Source organism: Temnothorax longispinosus, chromosome 3, assembly GCF_030848805.1.
Source record: "Temnothorax longispinosus isolate EJ_2023e chromosome 3, Tlon_JGU_v1, whole genome shotgun sequence".
Lineage (NCBI taxonomy): Eukaryota > Metazoa > Arthropoda > Insecta > Hymenoptera > Formicidae > Temnothorax > Temnothorax longispinosus.
Genome location: NC_092360.1, coordinates 9,596,524 through 9,617,974, shown reverse-complemented (window position 1 = coordinate 9,617,974; position 21,451 = coordinate 9,596,524). Strand labels below are relative to the sequence as shown.

The following is a 21,451-nucleotide window of genomic DNA, read 5'->3' as shown; positions in this document are numbered from 1 at the left end:
TCATTGTGAAGCTATTAACTTTGGGATTTGAGGAGCGACCTAGTTTTACGGCGTCACACGTGAAATCGCGCCGCGCAAGCGAACCGAGCCAGCTAATTATGGCAAAGTCGCAAATTAGACGTAGCTTGTGTATCTTCTTGAGCGGTGAGCAGCTCCCTGGCAATTAGTTCTATTAATTAACTACGATGTGTCATTATGTCGCAACGTCGAATGTACGGATGTAGATGTGTAACAACTGCCACGGGCACGTGATACCGATATTTATAGTGGACATTTCGTTTCGCAACAAATCGATCTGTTTATTTTTCTATCGACACAGCGGGTACACCCGGGTATACACAAAGCCGTGTGGGCGGCGATAAATTCCGCCGAGGTCTCGTCGACGACGTCCCGTCTCGATCTCTGTCTCATTCAATTTGCCACAAGGTACCTTTCTCGCCTTCGTCTATCCGATTTTTTACCGATCGCGAGAATCAAAATTATCAACAATTCTCTGACAATTCTCTAGATTGTGAAACAATATGTAAAACGAATTCCAAAAAAATGCCCAAAACATATTATAATAAAGAGAAATATATATGTATACATAAAATTATATTTATGATATAAATATAATTGTTAATTGTTATATTTATAATATTGATAAAAGTAAAATTAAAAGTTGATTGCGCTTGATATTATAAATTTCTAAAATATGCCTCTAAAACATCACATGGATAAAGTTTTTTAATATTTATGAGAAAAAAACTATTGCGCTCTGAAATAGTGTGATTTCGATTAAATACTAGCTAGTAAAAAAATAATAATTAGAAAAAGATGTTCTAAAATGTATTTTATTGACATATATAATGCAAATATATAATGTTGACAAAATTATAGATTTTGATATAAATTAAGATATGTAAATTGAGAAAACAAATTAAGAATAATTAATTAAATTAATTTATATTTATTTTTACAAGAAAAAATTACTGAACAATTTCAAATATGTATTTTTATATAAATTTTTTTGTTATCTATACCTTATCTGACTGTGATATATTTTTAGACTATTGTCCATAAAGAATATTTTTGACCATAAATCCATTGTTTGCATTCTCTGGCCATTTATTAGAGCATGCAAATGTTTCGGACGTAATAACGGCACGAAAATACTCGCGTAATGCCCTTTGCGCACAGCCTAGTTATTCTTGCATAAGAATACGAGCTTATTCTGTCACTTTGGGCAGTTAATATCATCCCTTTCTCGTGACTGTCCTCGCATTTTATCCCGGCGCCGGCGGTGGGATTAATCCTGCCGTTGCTCGCGCCCGGCCGGCAACCGGGCAGTTCCTCTCCTAGCAAACGGCACGATTGCTGCAATGTAGCCTGGACTGCATTCGGCTGCGATACGAACGATGCGTCCGCGTGTGTCGGATGGAGAATGGAGAGCCGAACCCCGACGAGTGAATGGCGCTCGTTAACCACCTGGCGTTACGAAATATTAACTGTGCTCCTCGACGGACGCGGACGATGCGGCTCTCGTCTTACGAATTAACATACGTATACACGTGCGTACGCCTATTTCTTCGGCGTACTCCGTATATTAATATGTACTCTCATTTCGTTATCCCTCCCGCGTATGTGTCACCGTTCGAAATGACTGACGAATTGACACGCCACACAAACGCCTTTTCCACTTTTTTTTACGGTTCCGATCATCAATTCGAAAATTGCACCAATCTTCTTCAAACCTAGCCTCTCCTTGAATTCCGTTGCTGGTATCGGCGCTTTCATTGAATCGATTATGGACGTAATATTTCTACTTGCTTAGGATGTATATTTAATCGAGATCTTATCTCAGTCTCGAGCAAACCTGGGCGATATTGTATCTCGCCGGCTCTTTTATTCATCAAGCGGATGAGGTAAAGCGCGGTCGGGCAAATTATTTCTGCCAGGAAGAGCGGTTCGATCGTTTTACTTCGTTACGGAATATTTGCCAAAGTGGCGCAACGCGAGACGTCTCGTGAGACACGCGCGGGTGTATACGCGTCCCGATAACGCAACGGCTAGATAGTAATTACATTAATTGTGGCGGGCACTTAGTGACGTGCGTCTCCGTCCGCCCGCGTCCGTCCGTCCGTCTCTCGCCGCTAATACAGTTAATAAGTTTGCGCTGGTCAACCTGCCGTGCGTCCATGTGGTTGCAAATAAATATTTGACTCGGAATATCGATTTTCTGGAATTTCGGACGACCCATTTCGCAATTACGTTCTGACATGTGCGCCATTCGATGCAATTCCTACAAAAATAAAGCTCTCATTGATCACTTTTCATTTATTGCAACAAGTGACGCAAAATCCATAAAAGTTGGGCGCAAATATTTATCTTTAATATAAAAGACTAATATTTATGTTTAAAATGTAATATATGTAAAAACGATTTTCTCAAGAAATAGGAAATTAAGTTGTGCATTGCTATTTCCGTGGCGTCATTTCTTCTTTACGCGATTCGAAGATAAGATGACCATATTAGGTCTGGTGAAATCGATATAGTCGTTCGTTCGCAGCACGTACCTATGTATACCGAAGACTTTTAACTATTTGAGAGAAACTCTGTAATTGAAATTATATTTGCGATGTGTATGTACACATCAGTATATAGTTAACGATAATTCTGCACAATATTATATCTCTACAATCGCTACTAGAACTTTCATCGTACCTTTTTTTAGAAATTGTACTGAAGGGCAGTGTCAACAAATTATATTAAATTGTCTTTCCATTAAACGCACGCCTACGTATTGTTACACATAATCAACTCTACTTATTATCAGATTGAAATTTTTGTGTTTCCTCTCTTTCTCTCTTTCTCTCCTTATACTCAATTTCCCGGTATTGTATACTTTTTACGTCCTTTTTCCTAACTTTCTAACTGTTTAACCAATTAGCGAATAATACAATTAGCAGGTGCTTGTATGAAAAGCGGCGTTAATACGATATAAATAATATCTTGCCGGAAATTTAATAGAACGCTAAGCATCGATTCTCGTAGAATTCTCCAATTTCCTCGGAGTTGCTCGTTAGAATTCTGGCCAAAGTAGAACATCGATAGCGGAACAGTCTAACCACAATTACGGGCCAATTGATTCAAATTGTCTCAGTTGAAACAGTTGGAATCGACCACGCCAAGTTTTCTTTCGCCATCTTTGAGTCTCCTTTCATCTCGCAAAAAATTTTGATGCGTTGACTCGCTATACTGTTTATTTGACTCTGTTTGTCACAGTTATTCATAATACAACTATAAAATTCGTTTTAGATTTAACGGAATTTAATTTAATAATATTAATACGTTAGGCAGATTCTAATTAAATATCAATATTTTTATTTTAGCAAAAGGCTACATGTCTTTTTTTGATCTTTTCCTTGCAGTGTTTTTTGAAACAGTTTTTTTTTATATTATATTTAGTAACGTATGTTCTATGCTGCAAAGCAGATATAATAGCGATGCAAAAAGCTAGCTGGACGTGGGAATATTACACTGAAATAGACAATTTATTGCCAAGATGCAATTTATGTCATGAATTTTATAAAATTTCATATGGAAAACTATCACATACATGCAAAACATCATTTATTTCTCATAAGCATATTTAATACCGACAAAAAGTCTTTAAATAATTCATGAACATATCCTTCAAACACTGCGACGGATATAGAGCAACATGCAATATTTGTGATAAAATTTATAATAATGTAGAATTCAGAGCTAACAAAATCTAAAAGAACGTGATAATGGTTCCCTGGCAACCTTTTCAACGATCTTGAATGCATTTTTCAAAAACATAGTGGTTTATTTATTTCATGACTAAAACTAATTATATTTCTATGTTTTATGTATTATTTGAGGTCTTGTAATTTTCTTACGACAAATTGTTTCTACGAAACAATCGTCAGATTATACATACTGATCGTTGAAATGTAAAAATGTATATGTATAGCGATATGCATTTGAACAATATTTTTTTGCACAACGTGTGTTCTTTGACGGACTTTATAATATAAGAAAAGGCATTTTTTCAATTAATCGCGATGTATCCGAATACTGAAAGGCGGACATTGAAACGACATGTAATTAATGCGAGGTAATCGCGTAAAAACAGGCGTTCAATTTTATGGGATTCAGCCGCGGCTATATCGACAGTAAAATTGCATTACCCGCGGCAACAACGTTGATACCGACGAGATTATGACGACCTATAATTTCGAGCGCACGCCTGGGATTAGCGCGCGTAACGGATATACATTATACACACATCGCGTTTGTCTCACATGCTAGGAAATTGTTCAGTCGCAAGTTTTTCTACTATCTGATGGCAAGTTTTTTTTTTTTTTTGCAACGACGAAAATTCTTCCAAGAAAATCGCGGAAAGATATCCCGTTTTTATCACGATCAAATAAAATCTCGCGACCCTAATAAACTTCGGATTTTGAACGCCAATGATGAAACGAGCGTCGGATATTACACGAAAATCCGTAGCGTCGCTTTCAATTAAGCGAGAAGCCATTACACAAATAATTGTCCGCTCAGGCCCACAAAGAATGCATGGTTCGCCGCGGTACGGCAGTTTGTGCACTTCCTCGGTCACGAGGACAATAACGGAGCCGCCACCACCAACTGTGATAGAAACTCGCAAAGTTTTCGCCACGGATATTAAACAGCCGGCGATATAATGCCACGCGACGTGATTCAATGCGAATATATTCGTCGTTGCGGATTATCGCGTTCGCGAAATTCCTCCCCCCGACGAATTGTTGCTCCTTCGTTTGCCGGGATAATGATTTTCTGAGACACGTAGGATATTCGGTAAGATGTACAACAAAGCGAAATTCTGCAGAGATCAAGATTTGCATAATGTACCGTGCATCGCGCTTCCTGATAACGAGGACGATATCGTTTCCCTCTTACGACGAATTAACTATGCAAATGCGATTCGTACCGCGGTGCAGTCAACGCACTCCCCGCTGCTATTGGCGTTTATGCGAATGCACGCGAACGTGCGTGGGACGTCTCGCATTAAGATTAATGTGACCGATCGCACAATATCGCCGAATTATAAGCACTAAGGCACACGAAATACTCGGGGGATAAGAATTGAGAATTTTGTTAAATAATCCAAGATTGGGTAACTGAACTTTTCATGCTTCGAGGAAATTGAGGATTTAAATTGAATCAAATTATATTTAACATTCTTCTCAATGCGATACTTACAGAGAATCTAAAAATTGTACGGCAAACAATAAGTATGTGTTGAAATTAACTTGAAACTTTAAATAAAGAATGTCCTTCACAAAACCGCGATGGAGTATCGAGTTTAAACAATTGTACGTCGCTCGTTTTATCCGACACCGAATTGACTCCTGTTTCCTGACAAGGTTGCCGACCCTCCTTGACCGTTATGGCGGCCGTTCAGTATCGATTTCTGTTGCTGCTCCACTTACTGCGTGAATTATGTAAGTTGTCGGAGGCCATGGATCGAATATGTCATTAAACGCCACAAACGTGCCTCATTTATGTCTCCTCTCAATAATCGCGAGTTTTCGTTAACACAACTCTTGCGATAAGCGTGTCAAGAGTTATCTAACGTATATACATGCGCATCGTTTTCCCATATACAAGAAATCCAATATCCTAAACGACTTTTTTCGATATTCTCCCGCGGCGGAGTTTACAATCTTCTGATGTAATAAAGAATTGTGTGAATAAAAGGGGGTCACGCTTCAGCAACGATAAGCGTTGTGTGAAGAGCTAAAAATAGATGGCCGACCTTTTATCCTGGGCGCGCACCATCGTTTTTGAACAACCATGCTAATTCTGAACTGAAGATTATCACTCGGACAGGATCAGTCCACGAGTGGATGAACACTCGAGTTATTTACTTTTCGCTCAAAGGGTTTTGATATTTTACAAAGACGCCATTTAATATTTAAATTTTCAAAATGTGAAGTTTAACAAAGGCACATTTTGAAAAAGCGCTCACAAACCGTTTTTACCCGTTTGCCCGAGGATTGGGCGGAACCCTTTCACGGAGCAGGCAGATGGTCGTCGCCGAGAGATCGGACAAGTTTAAGGGACGAGAATCGATCGGAGCGCCGCGTCCTGCGAAATAATAACGGGAGGTAGGCGAAAGAACGGAGGTCTTTAAAGCCTCGTCCTTAAAGACCTCCGTTCGCCCAAGCGAAGGGATCGACAGGAGTAGGTACACCCGACTGGCAGATGTGCTTTTCCTGCGGCCACGCGACAGCTGCCGGACATGTTCGGTGATCTCGTTTCAATATATCGCAAAGACTTGAAACTACAAAGGGATAGAAAACTGAGATAGAGAGAATGAGGAAGCACGTGTCGTACACTTCATGCGCGTAACTTGAGGTTTTCATCGCTCTTTCAAGTTTTACAAAATACTCCCCTACGGAAGATTTTGAAATTCTGTTCGAGCGCGTCTCGATTGCTTGTGAAAACTATCGAAATGTGTAATCTTCATATTCATGATGACACAATATTTATACTCTACATGGCAGAAGGGCACTGGGCTTAATATCGAGCATACATAGATGTTAAAAATTCTTACATTATTTTTTTATTAATTGGATTATGAAATATTATCCATCCCTCTAATTTTGAAAGGACGAAGAAGTCTTCTTTCCGCGGCCTTGTTCGTCCAGATGCATCGAAACCGGTCCAAATGGACTGCATTTAGTTGCATAGCAGCTGTCAATGTTTTGTAGAACGGAGACAGAGTTGCCATACGGGAAGAGGGCTGTACCAACACGCAAGAGGAAAGTCAATCATACCTCTTTCCTGTTTTCGTCGGATTTCTCGAATATTTGTAACGGCAAATTGCGTCAATTATATTTTCTTCTGCTGCATTGCTCCGAGATAACAAAAACACAGCAAAAAGTTTACGCGTATACACTAATAAGAATTTTAAATTGAAGAAACTGGATGTTAAAAACAAAAACGTGCGAAACAAAAATTTTTGAGAGGGAATAAGTTTGCAATTAATTCCAAAGCTTGGAAAAAAAAAGAGAAAGAAAAAGAGTGAAGAATGGATTCTGCGGGCTATCGCTATGCTTCGCCACACTCAAGTAGCGCATCCATCCACTACACTAGAATCTATGAGCACGCGACACATGCAGCGTGTGTTGCACGCCGGCGAATAATGGGCGCCCGCCACCCTCTATTTCTCGGGGAACGTCATCCTCGCCAGATACGGCCATGGAGATAACCGGTCCAGATGCGGCACACGTTAGATTGCAGCTGCCGACTAGGTACACGCAGATATGCAGATGCATGCCGCACGCACCTGAAAGCGCACGCATGGGAATAACTTTCGCCGATCGGCCGATTCTGCAATTATCACCCCCGTGTATTAGCAGCAGCGGGCTTTGTTATTAGGGATCGTCACGCGCTAATTATATACATCCGTAATAATGAAGTAATATTCGCGTATACGTAAAAAAAAGACGCGGACTCTTGTTACAGAAATTGAAGGTAATCGCGGCGGAAAGGCGATGCAAGAAGGATGAGAAAGCGATCCGGCGAGCGTGATGATGAAGGTGAACGATCGCACGGTCGAGGTATTGTTATTATACGCATTTTATCCTTGGGATAAACACCAGACAGGAGAGAATCAAGTTGAGATAGTTAAACGCTCGCATTTCACGCGATTCTTGGCAAACGTATTGTCGTATTGACCACTTTAGAGATACCTGAGCTTCACGATATCCTTATATTTAAAAAATATATAAATAAATATGATAACCGATAAAATTGGAGATAAAGTTAAATATATATACTATATGTATATACAGAATTGATCGCATAAAACTGTTTTCCTTAGAAACTAGTAACAATAGCGACAAACTTCTTTGTTTTGTTTTAAAATGTATTAAGAAGTTTTTTTTATGAGATACCGCTGCCGGAAGGAAACGTTCAAGGAAACAGGAAGGGGAGGGGCAAATTCTTTTATTTTTTAAATGTGGTATACTTATTTTTGTTTAAACCGATTTTCTTGGTCAATCTACATATAAAATACTCCTTTACATTTTATATGTAAATATTATATTATACATCAAAATGTATTGTATACATCAAAATGTCAGAGAATAGAATATAAAATGTGATCTTGCAAAGTATTCATTTTTTGATAATATCGCTTTAATATTTTAACATAACAAAGTGAATTGATCTAAACAAAAAGAATTTGCTTCTATATTTAAAAAAACATATAATGGGTTCTATCTTAAAAAACGAAAAGATTACTCTTCTACTATCTTAAATCTCATCGACAACTCAAATTTTAAGCAACAAATAATTTTTATTACAGTTGATTACAATTTATACACATATGTAAAAATATTTTTGCATATAAATCAGAATAATTGAAAACATTTTCGTAAGAAATAACATACTTTTGCGTGATTGCTTTATTGTCGCTATTTTTATGTATAATGTATAGGAAACATAAAAGTATAAATTTCTATCATATTAAAATATTCAGATTGTGGTTATTATGTATGCTCTCAACAGAGCATATATGATATGTTATTAATGTATTTTCTAATAATTTAGAGCAATAATGTGTTATACATTAAAATATTTATCAAGACTGATAATTGATTGTAATTAATTTGCCATTTAAATGTCATATTTTATAATATTGCTGGTATTTATGATTTTTCAAATATATTAGAATATTTATCAGGATTCATAATTAATCGCAATTAATTTTTATTTTAAATGGTACATTTTGCAATATTACTGAGATTTTCTGTTTCTCTATTTATATTAAAATATTTATGAAGATTGATAACGATTAATCGATTTCCCATAAATATGACGCTTTGTAGTACCTTTAACATTTTTTTTTCTTTTTAATGCTAATGCACTAAAATATCTGTGATGTAACGCAACCTGCATAAGAATTAGACAAATCAGTTATTGCAGAAGATGAATGAATTTCTTCTTGAGTGGGATGGATGAGGATATTCTCATCCGTGAATCGTCTCTCGCAGGATGCATTCGGAATTGACAAGAGATAAGCCGGGTCAGAACTCATTGACGTCGCGACAGGTTTCCGGCGGTGTGGCGCGTGCCACCACTGGCTACGTACTTGTTTGTATTCAGCGAAAAGTGCCGTGTCGTTCTGATAAATTGTAGACGAGCTCACGTCTCTCGTATTTAAACCGGCGTTTCATGTTTCCTTCCGTCAGGACGGCTTGCTAATAAGAATTCCTTTGTCATGCATTCGCCATTATTCCATTCATGAGTTGCCCATTGTATAGCGTTTATATTATTCTTCCATTGAAATTTCGCTTTTCGTTGCTTACCGCGTGAGTTTCCAAAAGGGGAAAGGAACATAATAATAAACTATAATTTTTAAAAATTTGCCTATAGGAAGAAAATGATTTTACTCATTTTTACAAATATATTGCAGAAATGTCAGGTATTATTCGTATCTCGATTTTCATCAATATTAATATCTTCGATGAAAATTGACGAAATATTCACGTGCAAACAAATTTCCAATGATTTGTGTCACATAGTGCTAATAATCAGTCCTCCATACTGGGTCTTTCGGAATTCGGGATCAATCTAGATCAATTATAGCCGATCGGGTCGAATTGAGCAAGAGACGTTTTGCCCGAGAAAGACTGAAAATACCGGAAGATCGGGGCAACTCTTGAAACTGTTTGTATTCTCCGGAAAGATGTCATTTCGTGTGAACGCAACCTTAGACGAAACCACTTGCTTTATACGCGCTATTCCTAGCGGTGACACTGGAATTTGCTCGGTCATTCACTTCTCTTCTTTCCCTTTCCGTCTTTTTATTATTCGTTCGGTCTCGCATTTCCACCTTCTTTCTGTTGTCTTCACTTCTCATTCTTATGACAATGAACTCACTCAAGAAACAGCGTCACTACCCCATCTGCAGTCATCCATAAAGCGTTAGCTTCCGCCGGAATTGGAATTTCTTGTTTGACGTTGAGATCTTGAGTTAAAAGGCATTCTTACGTAATAACATCGGACAATACTGGAACGTAGTATGCAAAGATCTTGCAACAAGAATCGCGAAGAAGTGCCTCTAAATGCAATATACCGGCCGCCACGGTGGAGTTAGGAAGGTTTATTACCTCAGATATTCATGAAATATAAAATATGAAAAATACGATGCGCGGTTTTACGGACACGGCGCGATAGAACGTCTTCCGATATTCAGGTGGGAATAAGTTAAAAATATTTTCTGAGAATTTTGAAAAAGGCAAATATCCAAGATAATATCCAAGCAAGACTTTGAAATTTTACGCTTCTATCTTTCCCGCAACGGTAAATGCGTCGTGCTCGCATAATTACGATTGCATACGCGTGTTACGGTGCGCGTTCTCTCTGTCACAAACAGAGTATCACGGTGACATGTCGCTTTTATGCAGATCCAGTTTCGCCGAGCTTAATACAAATGTATTTCGCGAGACGCGCGCATGACCTGAATACCACCCTGCAATTCCGCAACTCCTTGTGAGAACGACCCGTTATCGATTGCACGAAAATATATATGAACAATAAAAGGTTGACCCTGATTTGTTTGAGGGCCTTGCGCGGATCACGTTATGGAAACGAGCCGTGTTCTTTACACAGCGCTTATTTCCTCGATATATCTCTTTCCGATACAGCTTAGGGAACGTGCGGACAGTGGGGTGAGATTCAATTTAAAATATTCGCCAAAGTGTTTGTTATCGTGTATTAAAATTTATACAAAAGAAAACGATCAATTTTGGCCGCCCAAAAAATCCGATCCTAATACTTGTCGGTATATTTCTGGAATACAATTTTCTTCTTAAAACATACATCTTCTTACACATACTTTACGGGAATAACATTCCTCCGCCCCTTCCACTAGAGGATAACCAACTCCCGGTGAGCATGATCTGGTCCACGGATCCGTGCTATTAATCCGCTTAGCGCGGAGATTTCATTCGGTAAAACCATTATAAAGTTTGAGGAAACCGCGAAAGTTAGTTCCTGGGAAGCTGGACACATGAGATACAGCAGACTCGACGGATGTATTCTCTGCAGTTCGCGAAGCCTCTCTGATTTCCAGTGAACCCGGCTTAACCGTATAAGCTCGCTCTGTTCTAACATAAGAATTAACTTGGGATTTGCCGTGCGTAAGTTATCTCTCGCGAATTATTCGACAATTTTCGTCGAAGCACGTAATAACGATGAGAAGGCAGAAGATTAACTCTTAATATTAAGATTCCTAATAATCTTTCCACGAGTACTTGAAACTATAAGTATAATGATTTCTGAAACTTGATTTTCTCCTTGGGCAACTATAGCGCATATAAAATGCGCTATCATTTTAAAGTTTTTTCCCTCTGTTAGATTATGCCTGGAATAAAATTTAAAAAATCTTAATAAGATGGCATTATTTATTATAAAGATGGTAAGAAAAATTATAGAAAGCGGTAATACAAATCCAATTAAAATAAATCAAGATCATGAAATCTCCCAAAATTCGTACAGAGACTAATCTTAAATTTGCTTTATCTATACCTTTCTATTACGATTAGACATGGAGAAGTTACAAATTACAATAATTTTATATGCATCTCAGATTTGATGCCGATTGGTGCAGGAAGCATTAAACGGCGACTTCGGTTCCGTGGGAAGAGCTCAATAATAGATTTGACGCGATTCGGCTCGAATAAATGAAAATCGGCTTATACTATATACGTGTATGCATATTTGGGAGAGGTTCGTATTAATTAGACAGCAATATCACAAATTGAAATTCAATAGCCGTATAGCGAGTAGGGTCACGCATCGCGTGGAGCCATATCGGCTTTCGCGCGAGACACGCATTCACGGGACGTGCATCCTATTCACAGCCACAGAATACGTTATCCGCCGAACTGAAAACTCACCGTCGACAAGAATTCTCCATGATCCATGTAATTCTCGATTTGCGCGGGTCTATACTTTCTCCGTTAGTGCAAATCAAAACTCTGCGTAAAATTCACGAGAAAATCGCACGCATGTCCCAGAGTACATATTAGTTCTCGAGTTCAAAGACTCGAGCAGCTAACTCGTTAATTTTACCTTGATTTTTTCAGCATTAAACCGCAAATAGAACTTTTGTTAAATTAAATCTACTTTATTCTACGAGAGAAATAAAAGTGTAGAACCTTAATTGCCCGACCGATGCAGCTTAATGCGAAAGTCTTATGTAAATTACTTCGAATTATTATTTCATTTTTTATCACAAACAACAAAGGTACGAATCTCCAAATATGATTTTCTTGGCATGCACGTAACTGCGTTATTGTGCATTCCTGTGAGATTTCAAATCTCACAATCAGTGCGTCACTTTAAAGTTATGATTTATCTCCGCGGCCGACGACGCGACCGACGCCGCGACGTTGAGAAAACGGAGGATGAGACAAAAGAGAATAAGACGAGAAAGCGAAGAAGATAAAGAAGAGTCCGTCGACAAAAGGCGGAATCGTATATCAATAGATACACATATACAAAGTCGTCGCGAATGCACCGCGGATGCAAGGTGGGCTTTATATTCCGCCGACCACCACCAACGTCGTTTCGTCCCTTCGGGCGGTCCCTTCGTCTCGTAGGTGATTCTCGGGACGAGATATTTTACGGCGGGCACATCGACTGCGGTTACATAAATCAGCCCCACGATTTTCAGAAAAATCCGAAAGCCGCGAAAACGTCGAGGAATCGTAAAAAAAAAAATAAACTGATGTACATACGTATATAAAGAGATATTGGTGAGATTATTTGTGTGTTGATAAGAATATCAACAGACAATTTAAGTTCTCGTCAAATGAAATTTACATTACTTTATATTTCGAGCTATTAAAATTTTAATCTGGTATGTCGTGTTGTCCTTACGTGAAAAACGCGCCATTCAAAAATAGTAATAACATGAGACAATAGCAGAATTCAGTTGAGCAATTATTAGTTGCTACAAAATATTTGCTTTAATTCGCGACTAAACAGCGACGTTTATGTCGCGCGTTTGTTTTATGTCGAATAAATGCGTATAACAACGCTTGCCGCGTTGTTGGGGATATTTTCCCTTAAGCTTGATGAGCACGGGGATGGAAACTGAAAATCTCTTCCGGACCGACCAGTCGCGCAGCAGCACGCGAATCCACGTTTAACGCACATACAACAAGCCGCGGGGGCTGCAGAATCGATTTTTTATGGTCCACAAAACCTATACTATGCATGCGTTCGTCGGGACAAAATCGAAAAAACGCCGCTCCTGATTTACGAGCGTCGCGACCAAGCTTGTATAAAGGATTTATGGTATAAATAAATAAAAAAGTCGTTTAGATACACAAATGTGTTACTCGCGATACTATATCTACTATATCGTGATATTATACGGGATTCCACCGCTGTTTTTCTTTTTCTCTCTCCCTCTCTCTCTCTCTCTCTCTCTCTTACCTTTATAACATTATAAATATAAATATGTATATAGTAATCATTTATTGCAGTTTATACACGATATTATTTATAATATAGCATTATAAATAATGTAACATTGTAAATGAGCAATGTAACAAACAGTCATATAATTTTATAAAATTTTATGTACCTCGCGTGAGTTTTTATTTCTTGATTTGTGTGTCTCTCGTTTTATAGGGAACATTGTTTATCGACTAAAGTTTAGATTACATTGTCGGAACGATATTTTATCAGATACAATTATCTCTATCATGTATTTTACGTTTAATTGACGTCACAGAGTCCACCTACATTCCCATTAAGAAGATAAATCTCGTTATTTGAATAATGTGTCTTTAATAGACTATATATTTGTTATTTATGTAATCATTTCATTATTGCTATTTTTTAAGCACGTATGTAAATAAAATTAATATAATTTTATTGATGCTTCATTATTTTAACTTTACTAAGCTTGTCGAAAATGATAATGGAATGTGTAGGTATACCGTGACATCACATACACCGTTACACCCTAAATTTCCGCGACGACTGCTAAGGAATAATTCGCATTTTGCAAATTCCACGCAATTTCGCTGATTATGCACAATTAGTCGACGAGATGACGCGACACGCGAACGTGAAACTCACAAATGCGATGGAAAAAGGAGCCGCCAGCTTCCTCCGGGCCCTTGCTTCGTGCGCTAAATGTACAAAGCCGTAATGGCTTGAAAGAGATCCGTCAGCACAGATCGGCCGCGGAAATGTGCTATTAACAACGAATCGATAAATGCCGCAATCCCGTTTTAACGCTCGCGTGAGCTGCGAAAGTTCTGAATCCTTGAAAATGCGAGAAAAAGAGAAGTCGGCGTTTCGAATGGTCTGGCGATTCGGTAATCTACCTTGTAATATTATAACCAGTTTTTACCGCGCATGCGACGGCTACATATTCGTCCGGCGAATAACGCAAATCCATTAAGCAATCTCTCAAATAAAGATACGAGTGAGAAGTTGCTAATATAATAAATCATACCTATCTTGTGTGGACTTGTAGCTGTTGAATTCGAAATCGTGTTAATTGATTCGTAGCATATGTAATTCCATGCTGTATGACTCTGACATATAATTGTGTCTTTAAATTTGTTAAGTGGACAAATTTTATTCTATTTACACTTACATTTACCTGATTAAATTTTGCTTTTAATGTAATTATTTCCTGCTTTATATAAACAACGCAATCTAAATGAACTACATTACAAAGAAATAAAACATGCAATGTTAAACCTTTCGATTTGTATATAATTATTTAATTACATACAATTTTTTGAATACAGTAACGGTACAAAAATAATAATAATAACTACATTTCTTATAAGTTAGTACTTAACGAGAATTAGAAGTATATAAAAGAGCAATAAGAAGATATATTGCGTAAAGCAAAGTAATGCAAAAGTTATAACGAGCGCGATCACTGTTACAATCGTTATCAGTTGTCACGCAATAAAATGATTACCAAAAAGAAATCAAATTCAAATCTCTTGAATTATTATTCAATTGCATCATGCGATGTTGATATCGAGCGGCAATTTCACGGAAACATCTCGCATAAAGCAAAAGCGATACGTTACGCGAATTATTATGGACGTCATGAGCGTTATCATTCATCGCACGATAGAACGATCACACGTAGGATGCGCACGAACCCTCAGTTCAATGTAACCGTTGAAAGAGAAAAATCGTGCGTATATCCGTAAATCTACATGCCGCAGGGCGCGGAATAGCGGCAGCGCATCGCGCGCGCGCGCCTCTTAAGTAAGCGAGCGGGGGCCGAGAGCGAGAAAAGATTCACAGGTATATTCATAAGACGCGACCGGGGACCCGAGGGGAGGCTGCGTTGTGAAACCGGTAAGATTTTACGACCGGTTATTACCCACCAGCGAGCAACACCCACGCGCAACGGCCCGGTAGAGATATTTCGGCGCCCCGGGCAAAACAGCGAGTCTGCGCCTCCATATTAAGCATGTGATAGAAACACAGGTTGAGAGAGTTGTCTATCCTTTTTTCCATAAGAGGTAACAATGTAACGTATAGAAAGAGATGATCAGAAACATGGAAAAAAATGAATTTCAGGAAATATGTATTTTAGGAAACTTTTGTGCCATTTTAGATAAGTAAACACGTCAAGTGGTCAAGCTTCGATTAGAAGAACCATTTTTGGAATATTCTATGTATCTTGTACTTATATTTAGAGAGAAAAATTTATTTTATCTTTAATATTTCCAAGTAATACTGAATTTACATATATATAGACAAAAAATAGACTTTAAAATTTATACTAAGTAAATATGTCGTATAATTTATGTTTCAACAGTTTATTGGTCTCTTAAAGAAAATGCAACAAATCAAAAGTTTATGTTTCTCAGTTGTTAAGAAATGCGACTTTGCGCAACACGTACGAGGCAACGCGAGTTTTAGACATAAAATTCTTTAACCTTGGCCATATCGCTGGCGCCGTTGGCGCTTTTCACGTCGAAAAAGCATGCGTTTCCGCGCCCACGGAAAGGATCCGGTGCACCTGGTCGCGAGCACGTATCGCAGGTATCCACTTATGTATACCGAGCACGACGTGCCCAATATCCTTCGATCGTGCCACGCAGCCGGTGACGTAGTTTTCACGTACCAGACGGTAAATATTAGATCCCGTGCCGTCGTTCGCGTTTTTGTAATCATCCATCAACTTTTAACATACCGTATTTCATAATGGTACAACCGTGCCGTGCACTTACCTACGTCGAAGCTTCTAGATATGGATATCTTACAAAATATCTGTCTCGACACGCGAGCTTGAAAAATTTCATAAGAGAAAAGAATATGTAGTCTGTATATTATCATAATCAATTAGAATTTGCAAATAAAAAGAGTTCTCAGATATTAAATAATTATAATAACAACTTAAGTTAGTGCAGAAACCTATAAGCGCAGATAGAGATGTATAATTAATCAAATACTTTTAGGAAAATTAATCTGAAATTATCCATCTATCAAATCTGATTTTATTAATCTATCAAATTAATTTTGAGTCAATTTTTCAATTGAACGTGGCAATTTCTAATTTAAGAAAACGTTACAATTTCAGATTAGATTTCAAAAGACTGTCTCTTTTGATTGTATAGAATAAAAGTGCACCCGAAGTTTGATAAATTAATAATTTTAGATGGATTTCTGAAAAACTATTTAATTAATTTCGCAACTCTATATCTGCTTATATATATATAAGTTCTCTTATTAACCCATTGTTATTATCATCGTAATTAAAATAAACATGTATTCGTAAAATTTTATTTAACACGTTATTTGAGAACAAATCTATTAATATTTATGGAACCGGAATAAGTTGAACAACCTTTACATTCTAGTAATGTAAGCCATTTATAGCTGATCTTCGAGACCGATTTGACGTTGGTCTTACATTATGATCGTACAGCTAATTATAAGCAAAGGTTAAAGGAGCCTCTTCGCAGACGCCTCCCTGCTTCGCCTTTCTGCCGGCAGTCGGGAATAGAGAAGGTTAACATGACAGCGAACAGAGTCAACATATCGAGAAGCGCGATCTCTCGCAAAAGGACGAGAGCCGCACGTCGCTCATCCTCGATGGGGTTAAGTAAATCTCGTCCGTTCCGCGGACGACAGAGTCGGCCGCTCCCATCGCGCGCGCAAGGAAAGATGATGCCGCGCTGGTTTCGATCGGTATACCGCGCGTATATAGAAAGTGGAATAAATCGATGAACTCTCAGGTGCATGGCATAAGAGCGTCGTGACCTGCCTTCAATCGGCGCAGTCGGCTCGCGGCCGACTATGCTATTCGCGGCCTCGTCATCGGGGATACTTTCTTTTTATCATCGGGCTTTTCTTTTCTTCTCTCCTCTCCTTTCTTCCCTGTGCACGGCGACGCGAACGACGACGTGAGTGCACTCGTTCGCTCGCGCCTCGCCACGCCGCGCCGCGACCGCGGCGTTTATTATCGCCTTTCACCGTTTGACGATCGGTACGTCCGACGTCGTACCTGCCGTTGCGAGTTTCTAGCACGACAATATTGCGAGGTATATTTGCTCACGAATATAATGAAGCGCTGCCGTGAGAATGTGGGACCAAGCGATTCCGCTTCTTTTCTTCCTCCTTCTTCCACGCGCGCACGTCTTCGACCTTCGAGATTATTGCGATCGGCTGATATTCTTGCGGATACGGGCCGACTTCGTCATTTCTTCGATCTACGGTGAAAATCGAAGAAACGCCTCGCTCATTAAATTGCAAAAACCTATAAAGCGTATAATACTTTGGCTCTACATTGAGCCGGAAATCCATTGGGGTCAAAAGAAGAAGAAAAATTGCAAAAGTCTTCGCAGTTTGTTTATGAGAAGCACACGGAGCTCGATATCTGCGGTGCGAATAAATGTCGAGAAGATTAGAAATTGCGTTCTTCGTTGCTCCAGCACGCACTTTGCTCTACGCACGCATTGCCGGATTCAAGTAGAAAGTCGGACCCACGTCACACCGGCGCGCGCTACGTGTGTGATACGTAACCCGAGATTATTGTCTCGTGGCACGACAATCGGGACGATTAATCGCCGTCTTTGTGAGAGGGGTTATCGACGAAACGGACGTTGGTACAAATCGTACCTGGCAACCCTTGACCCCATAACTTACAACATCGCACCCATTATCGCGTCAGGACGATAAGCCGTGGGCTCCACGTACCGTAATTTATTACGAAAATGTTTTCCTCGTTCGATCGCGAGGGCCGCAAACAAACGCCGACCGAATCGTATAGAATCCATTGACGGAGAAAACCGCAGTTTTTATTAATTGCAACACTTCCGTTTCATTCCCGTTCATAATACATGCTCTTCAAATTGCGATATGTCTTAGAGTTTGCGGCACGGTTTGACATAAAAGAGTCACGGTGCGGTCTCGCTTCGCGTGTACCTGGCGCGAGACACCAACGTGTCTCTTGATAACGCCTGGCATGAAGTAAATTACCAAAATTTACGATTTTATAAGATAACGATGTTTATATTGAAATTGTTTCTTTAAGATAATAGCACAGAAAATTTAATATAATAATAATTTATTTTTGACAAAAATATATTTAATCGTTTCCTACATTAATATCTTAGAGTTATCACCATTGGACATTCTTATTTTTCCTTAGATGATTTTGGAACAGATTCTATCTCAACGAAAATAGTGTCGCAGCCGCTATAATTTTTATACAATATTATGAGGAATGACCATTGATTTTTTTCATTATTCCTTTTATACAATAAAAGGAATAACGAAAAAAATCAGCGGTCCTCTCTCCATGGCACACGATTTACGTATTAAACCGTACCTTTGAAACGTTTATGCTGTAATGTTGGAAAAAAGTTCGTGTTTACTAAAACGAGTGCGATATGCATATATGCATTTGCCACTAGCACACGCGATATGCGAGGCGCGAAACCGTTTTTCCGCGTTATTGAGCTGAGCGCGCAAATTACTTTAGCGCAATTTTATTACACGAAACCTGTATATCCCCCGGGCTTGTATAAATACATATATACAGCAATTAAGCGCGCGACCTACTAAGATAACGAGATGCAACTCCGAGACGTATGTTACGTCTGCTCGGTTCTGCCCTGCTCCTCCAAAGTCATTAATTAAGATTCAAGTGACGTATTACGTACCGCGCCGTGTTTATTGATTAATCATCGGAGTGGCGCATCGCGCTTATCAGAAACACTGCAATCCGATATCGATAACACACGATAAGCCTGTGTATGAATTAATTGAGATAACGTTACTCACGTGTACATATACGCATACGATACTCCTGCGAACGTAAGCGGTTCGCGAGCGAATGAATAAGTCTTTGAATCACTCAAGTATATCAAATAACGACGTCTTAATTATGTCAGCGACGATAAAGAAGAGAGAGATCCGCGATACGCGTGATTGCGAGTCCGAAAGACTTCAATAATTACAAAAAGAGATAAGAATTTCTCAAGTTACATCAAGTGCTAGTTTCGGCCGCCTGCAGTTTTCAATGAACTTTTATTTCTTTTTCATAAACCATCGTATAGTTGCAGTGGAGATAATTGAGTTCCCTTGTTCGTCTGTTGCAGCAGGTCGACATCCTGGCAGCGGGGACAGGATTCCCAGCGATCCAGCCCTAGTCCCAGCAGGCTCCGTCGCGCGCAGGAAGCGGCAGCATCTCACACAGCCCCCGTTTCGGTAAGTTAAAAGAATATAATAAACGAATTATAGTAATTATGTAATCAGGAATTATACAATTATGTAATTATTATTATAGCGTTCTTAAGTAATTTTACTATTAAAAGAATAATTAGAGTATAATGTAATGAAAGATAAAAGTGATTATATACTCAAAAGGATAATGAGTAATCAAATTATGGTGGAGCGGGAGGTCACTTTGATACCCCGAGATCAATATCTTCGGAAGAGGAGAAGAGCTGGCGACCCGTTGGAATATTTCTGCTGAAGTTAATTATCGGAGTGATGATCTAAAGGAAAAGAGAGCAGCATCGCGTCCCCTCGTGGATGTTCGAGAAATCGATTTATGTGTCGTATTCATGTCCGAAACGATCTGTTACTTCGGTAAAGAATATGCCGTAACGTCTGTCTCTCTCGGGGTTTCTATATTTCTATATACTTGGCGCATGACGTAAGACCCGCGTCTCCTGACCCACCCCTCCCGGAAGAGTGATATTCTTTTTCTTCGCCGAATAACAATGGCTTCGCGTCATCTATGTCGGATCGGACACATTGTTGCTGGTGAACGCAGCGATAAATAACTGGTATTGTTTGATAAATTAACTCACCTGCCGACAGTGTATTATTCTCTTCGCGTATACTTATTTCTCAGGCATGGACGAAAGTTTCGAACGCTATTTAAGCGCACGTAGGAAAAACACATTATCTCAAATTGCGCGATGGTAACATACCTTTTTTTTCTTAAGAATTCAAGAAAATAAATCTATCAATTTAACATTTTCTCAATTTCGATATTAATTTTTTTTAATTTTTTTTAAATAACTTTTAAAATAACTCAGTAAACACAGAATATAATTGCTACATAATACAGGAGTAACACGTAATATAACGGATAATATAATATAATGTTGTACTTAATTAATGTCGAGGATATATGTATAATCCTCTTTTATTAATGCATGATATATGTATGTTGTATTAAATTTCTGTCACATAGTTGCAGTTTCGCGAGTGAGAAATTAAAACTAACATTTACATTGCATGCAATTAACGCATTATATTAACTATATGCAACTGTTATATCAGTGCTTGTTGGGTTGCTTGAACTTTTTTGAAAATAATTCAGCAATGGGTAACAAAAAGGACTTTCGTATTTATCCTTACACTACGGAAGGATTAGTAGCGCCATACAACGATATTTACCGGCGCAAAGCCGCAAACTTGTCACTATGACCCTTGCATTCCTTGGTCAATGAGACATTTTAGGGCTTAATTAAGCAGACCTCAAGCCCCGCCACTAATTTTCCGGTCTGCATGCGCAACATACGTGTAGGCCGGCGCAGCGCGCGGTTATCGATTTAATTTCGTTTATTTTCATTCACGTGCGCACACATGAGGACCGGCAGAACGTCATTCTTCAAAAGTAAATAGAGAAATTTTCAATTCTGTCGATATCAGCCTCAGTTGACCGTCTATTAATCTCAAACTTGGGCATATATACCCTGCAACATACATCTTCGTTTTCTCGCCAGCTCGATTTGTAATTTCTCCCTCGCAATGTATTCCTGAGGACTGCTCTTGAACGGTAAGAGCTTGATATCCTCCGAGACTCGATCATATGGGGCCGGGGTTTGTGACTGCTAAGGACTAACATATTGTACGTTACTCGCGA

The 21,451-nt window shown here is 38.7% G+C and overlaps 1 protein-coding gene across 4 annotated transcripts in view; it reads left to right on the top strand.

Annotated features, from left to right (window-relative positions):
- The window catches only part of Rhogef3 (Rho guanine nucleotide exchange factor 3), a 98,770-nt gene that overhangs the window by 56,630 nt on the left and 20,689 nt on the right, over positions 1-21,451 (top strand). For 3 of the 4 annotated variants that reach the window (XM_071772922.1, XM_071772926.1, XM_071772925.1), the window contains exon 12: positions 19,671-19,779. In XM_071772922.1, the coding sequence (XP_071629023.1) occupies positions 19,671-19,779 (109 nt within the window). The remainder of the gene's footprint in view (positions 1-19,670; positions 19,780-21,451) is intronic. The other variant, XM_071772923.1, reaches the window with a different exon arrangement.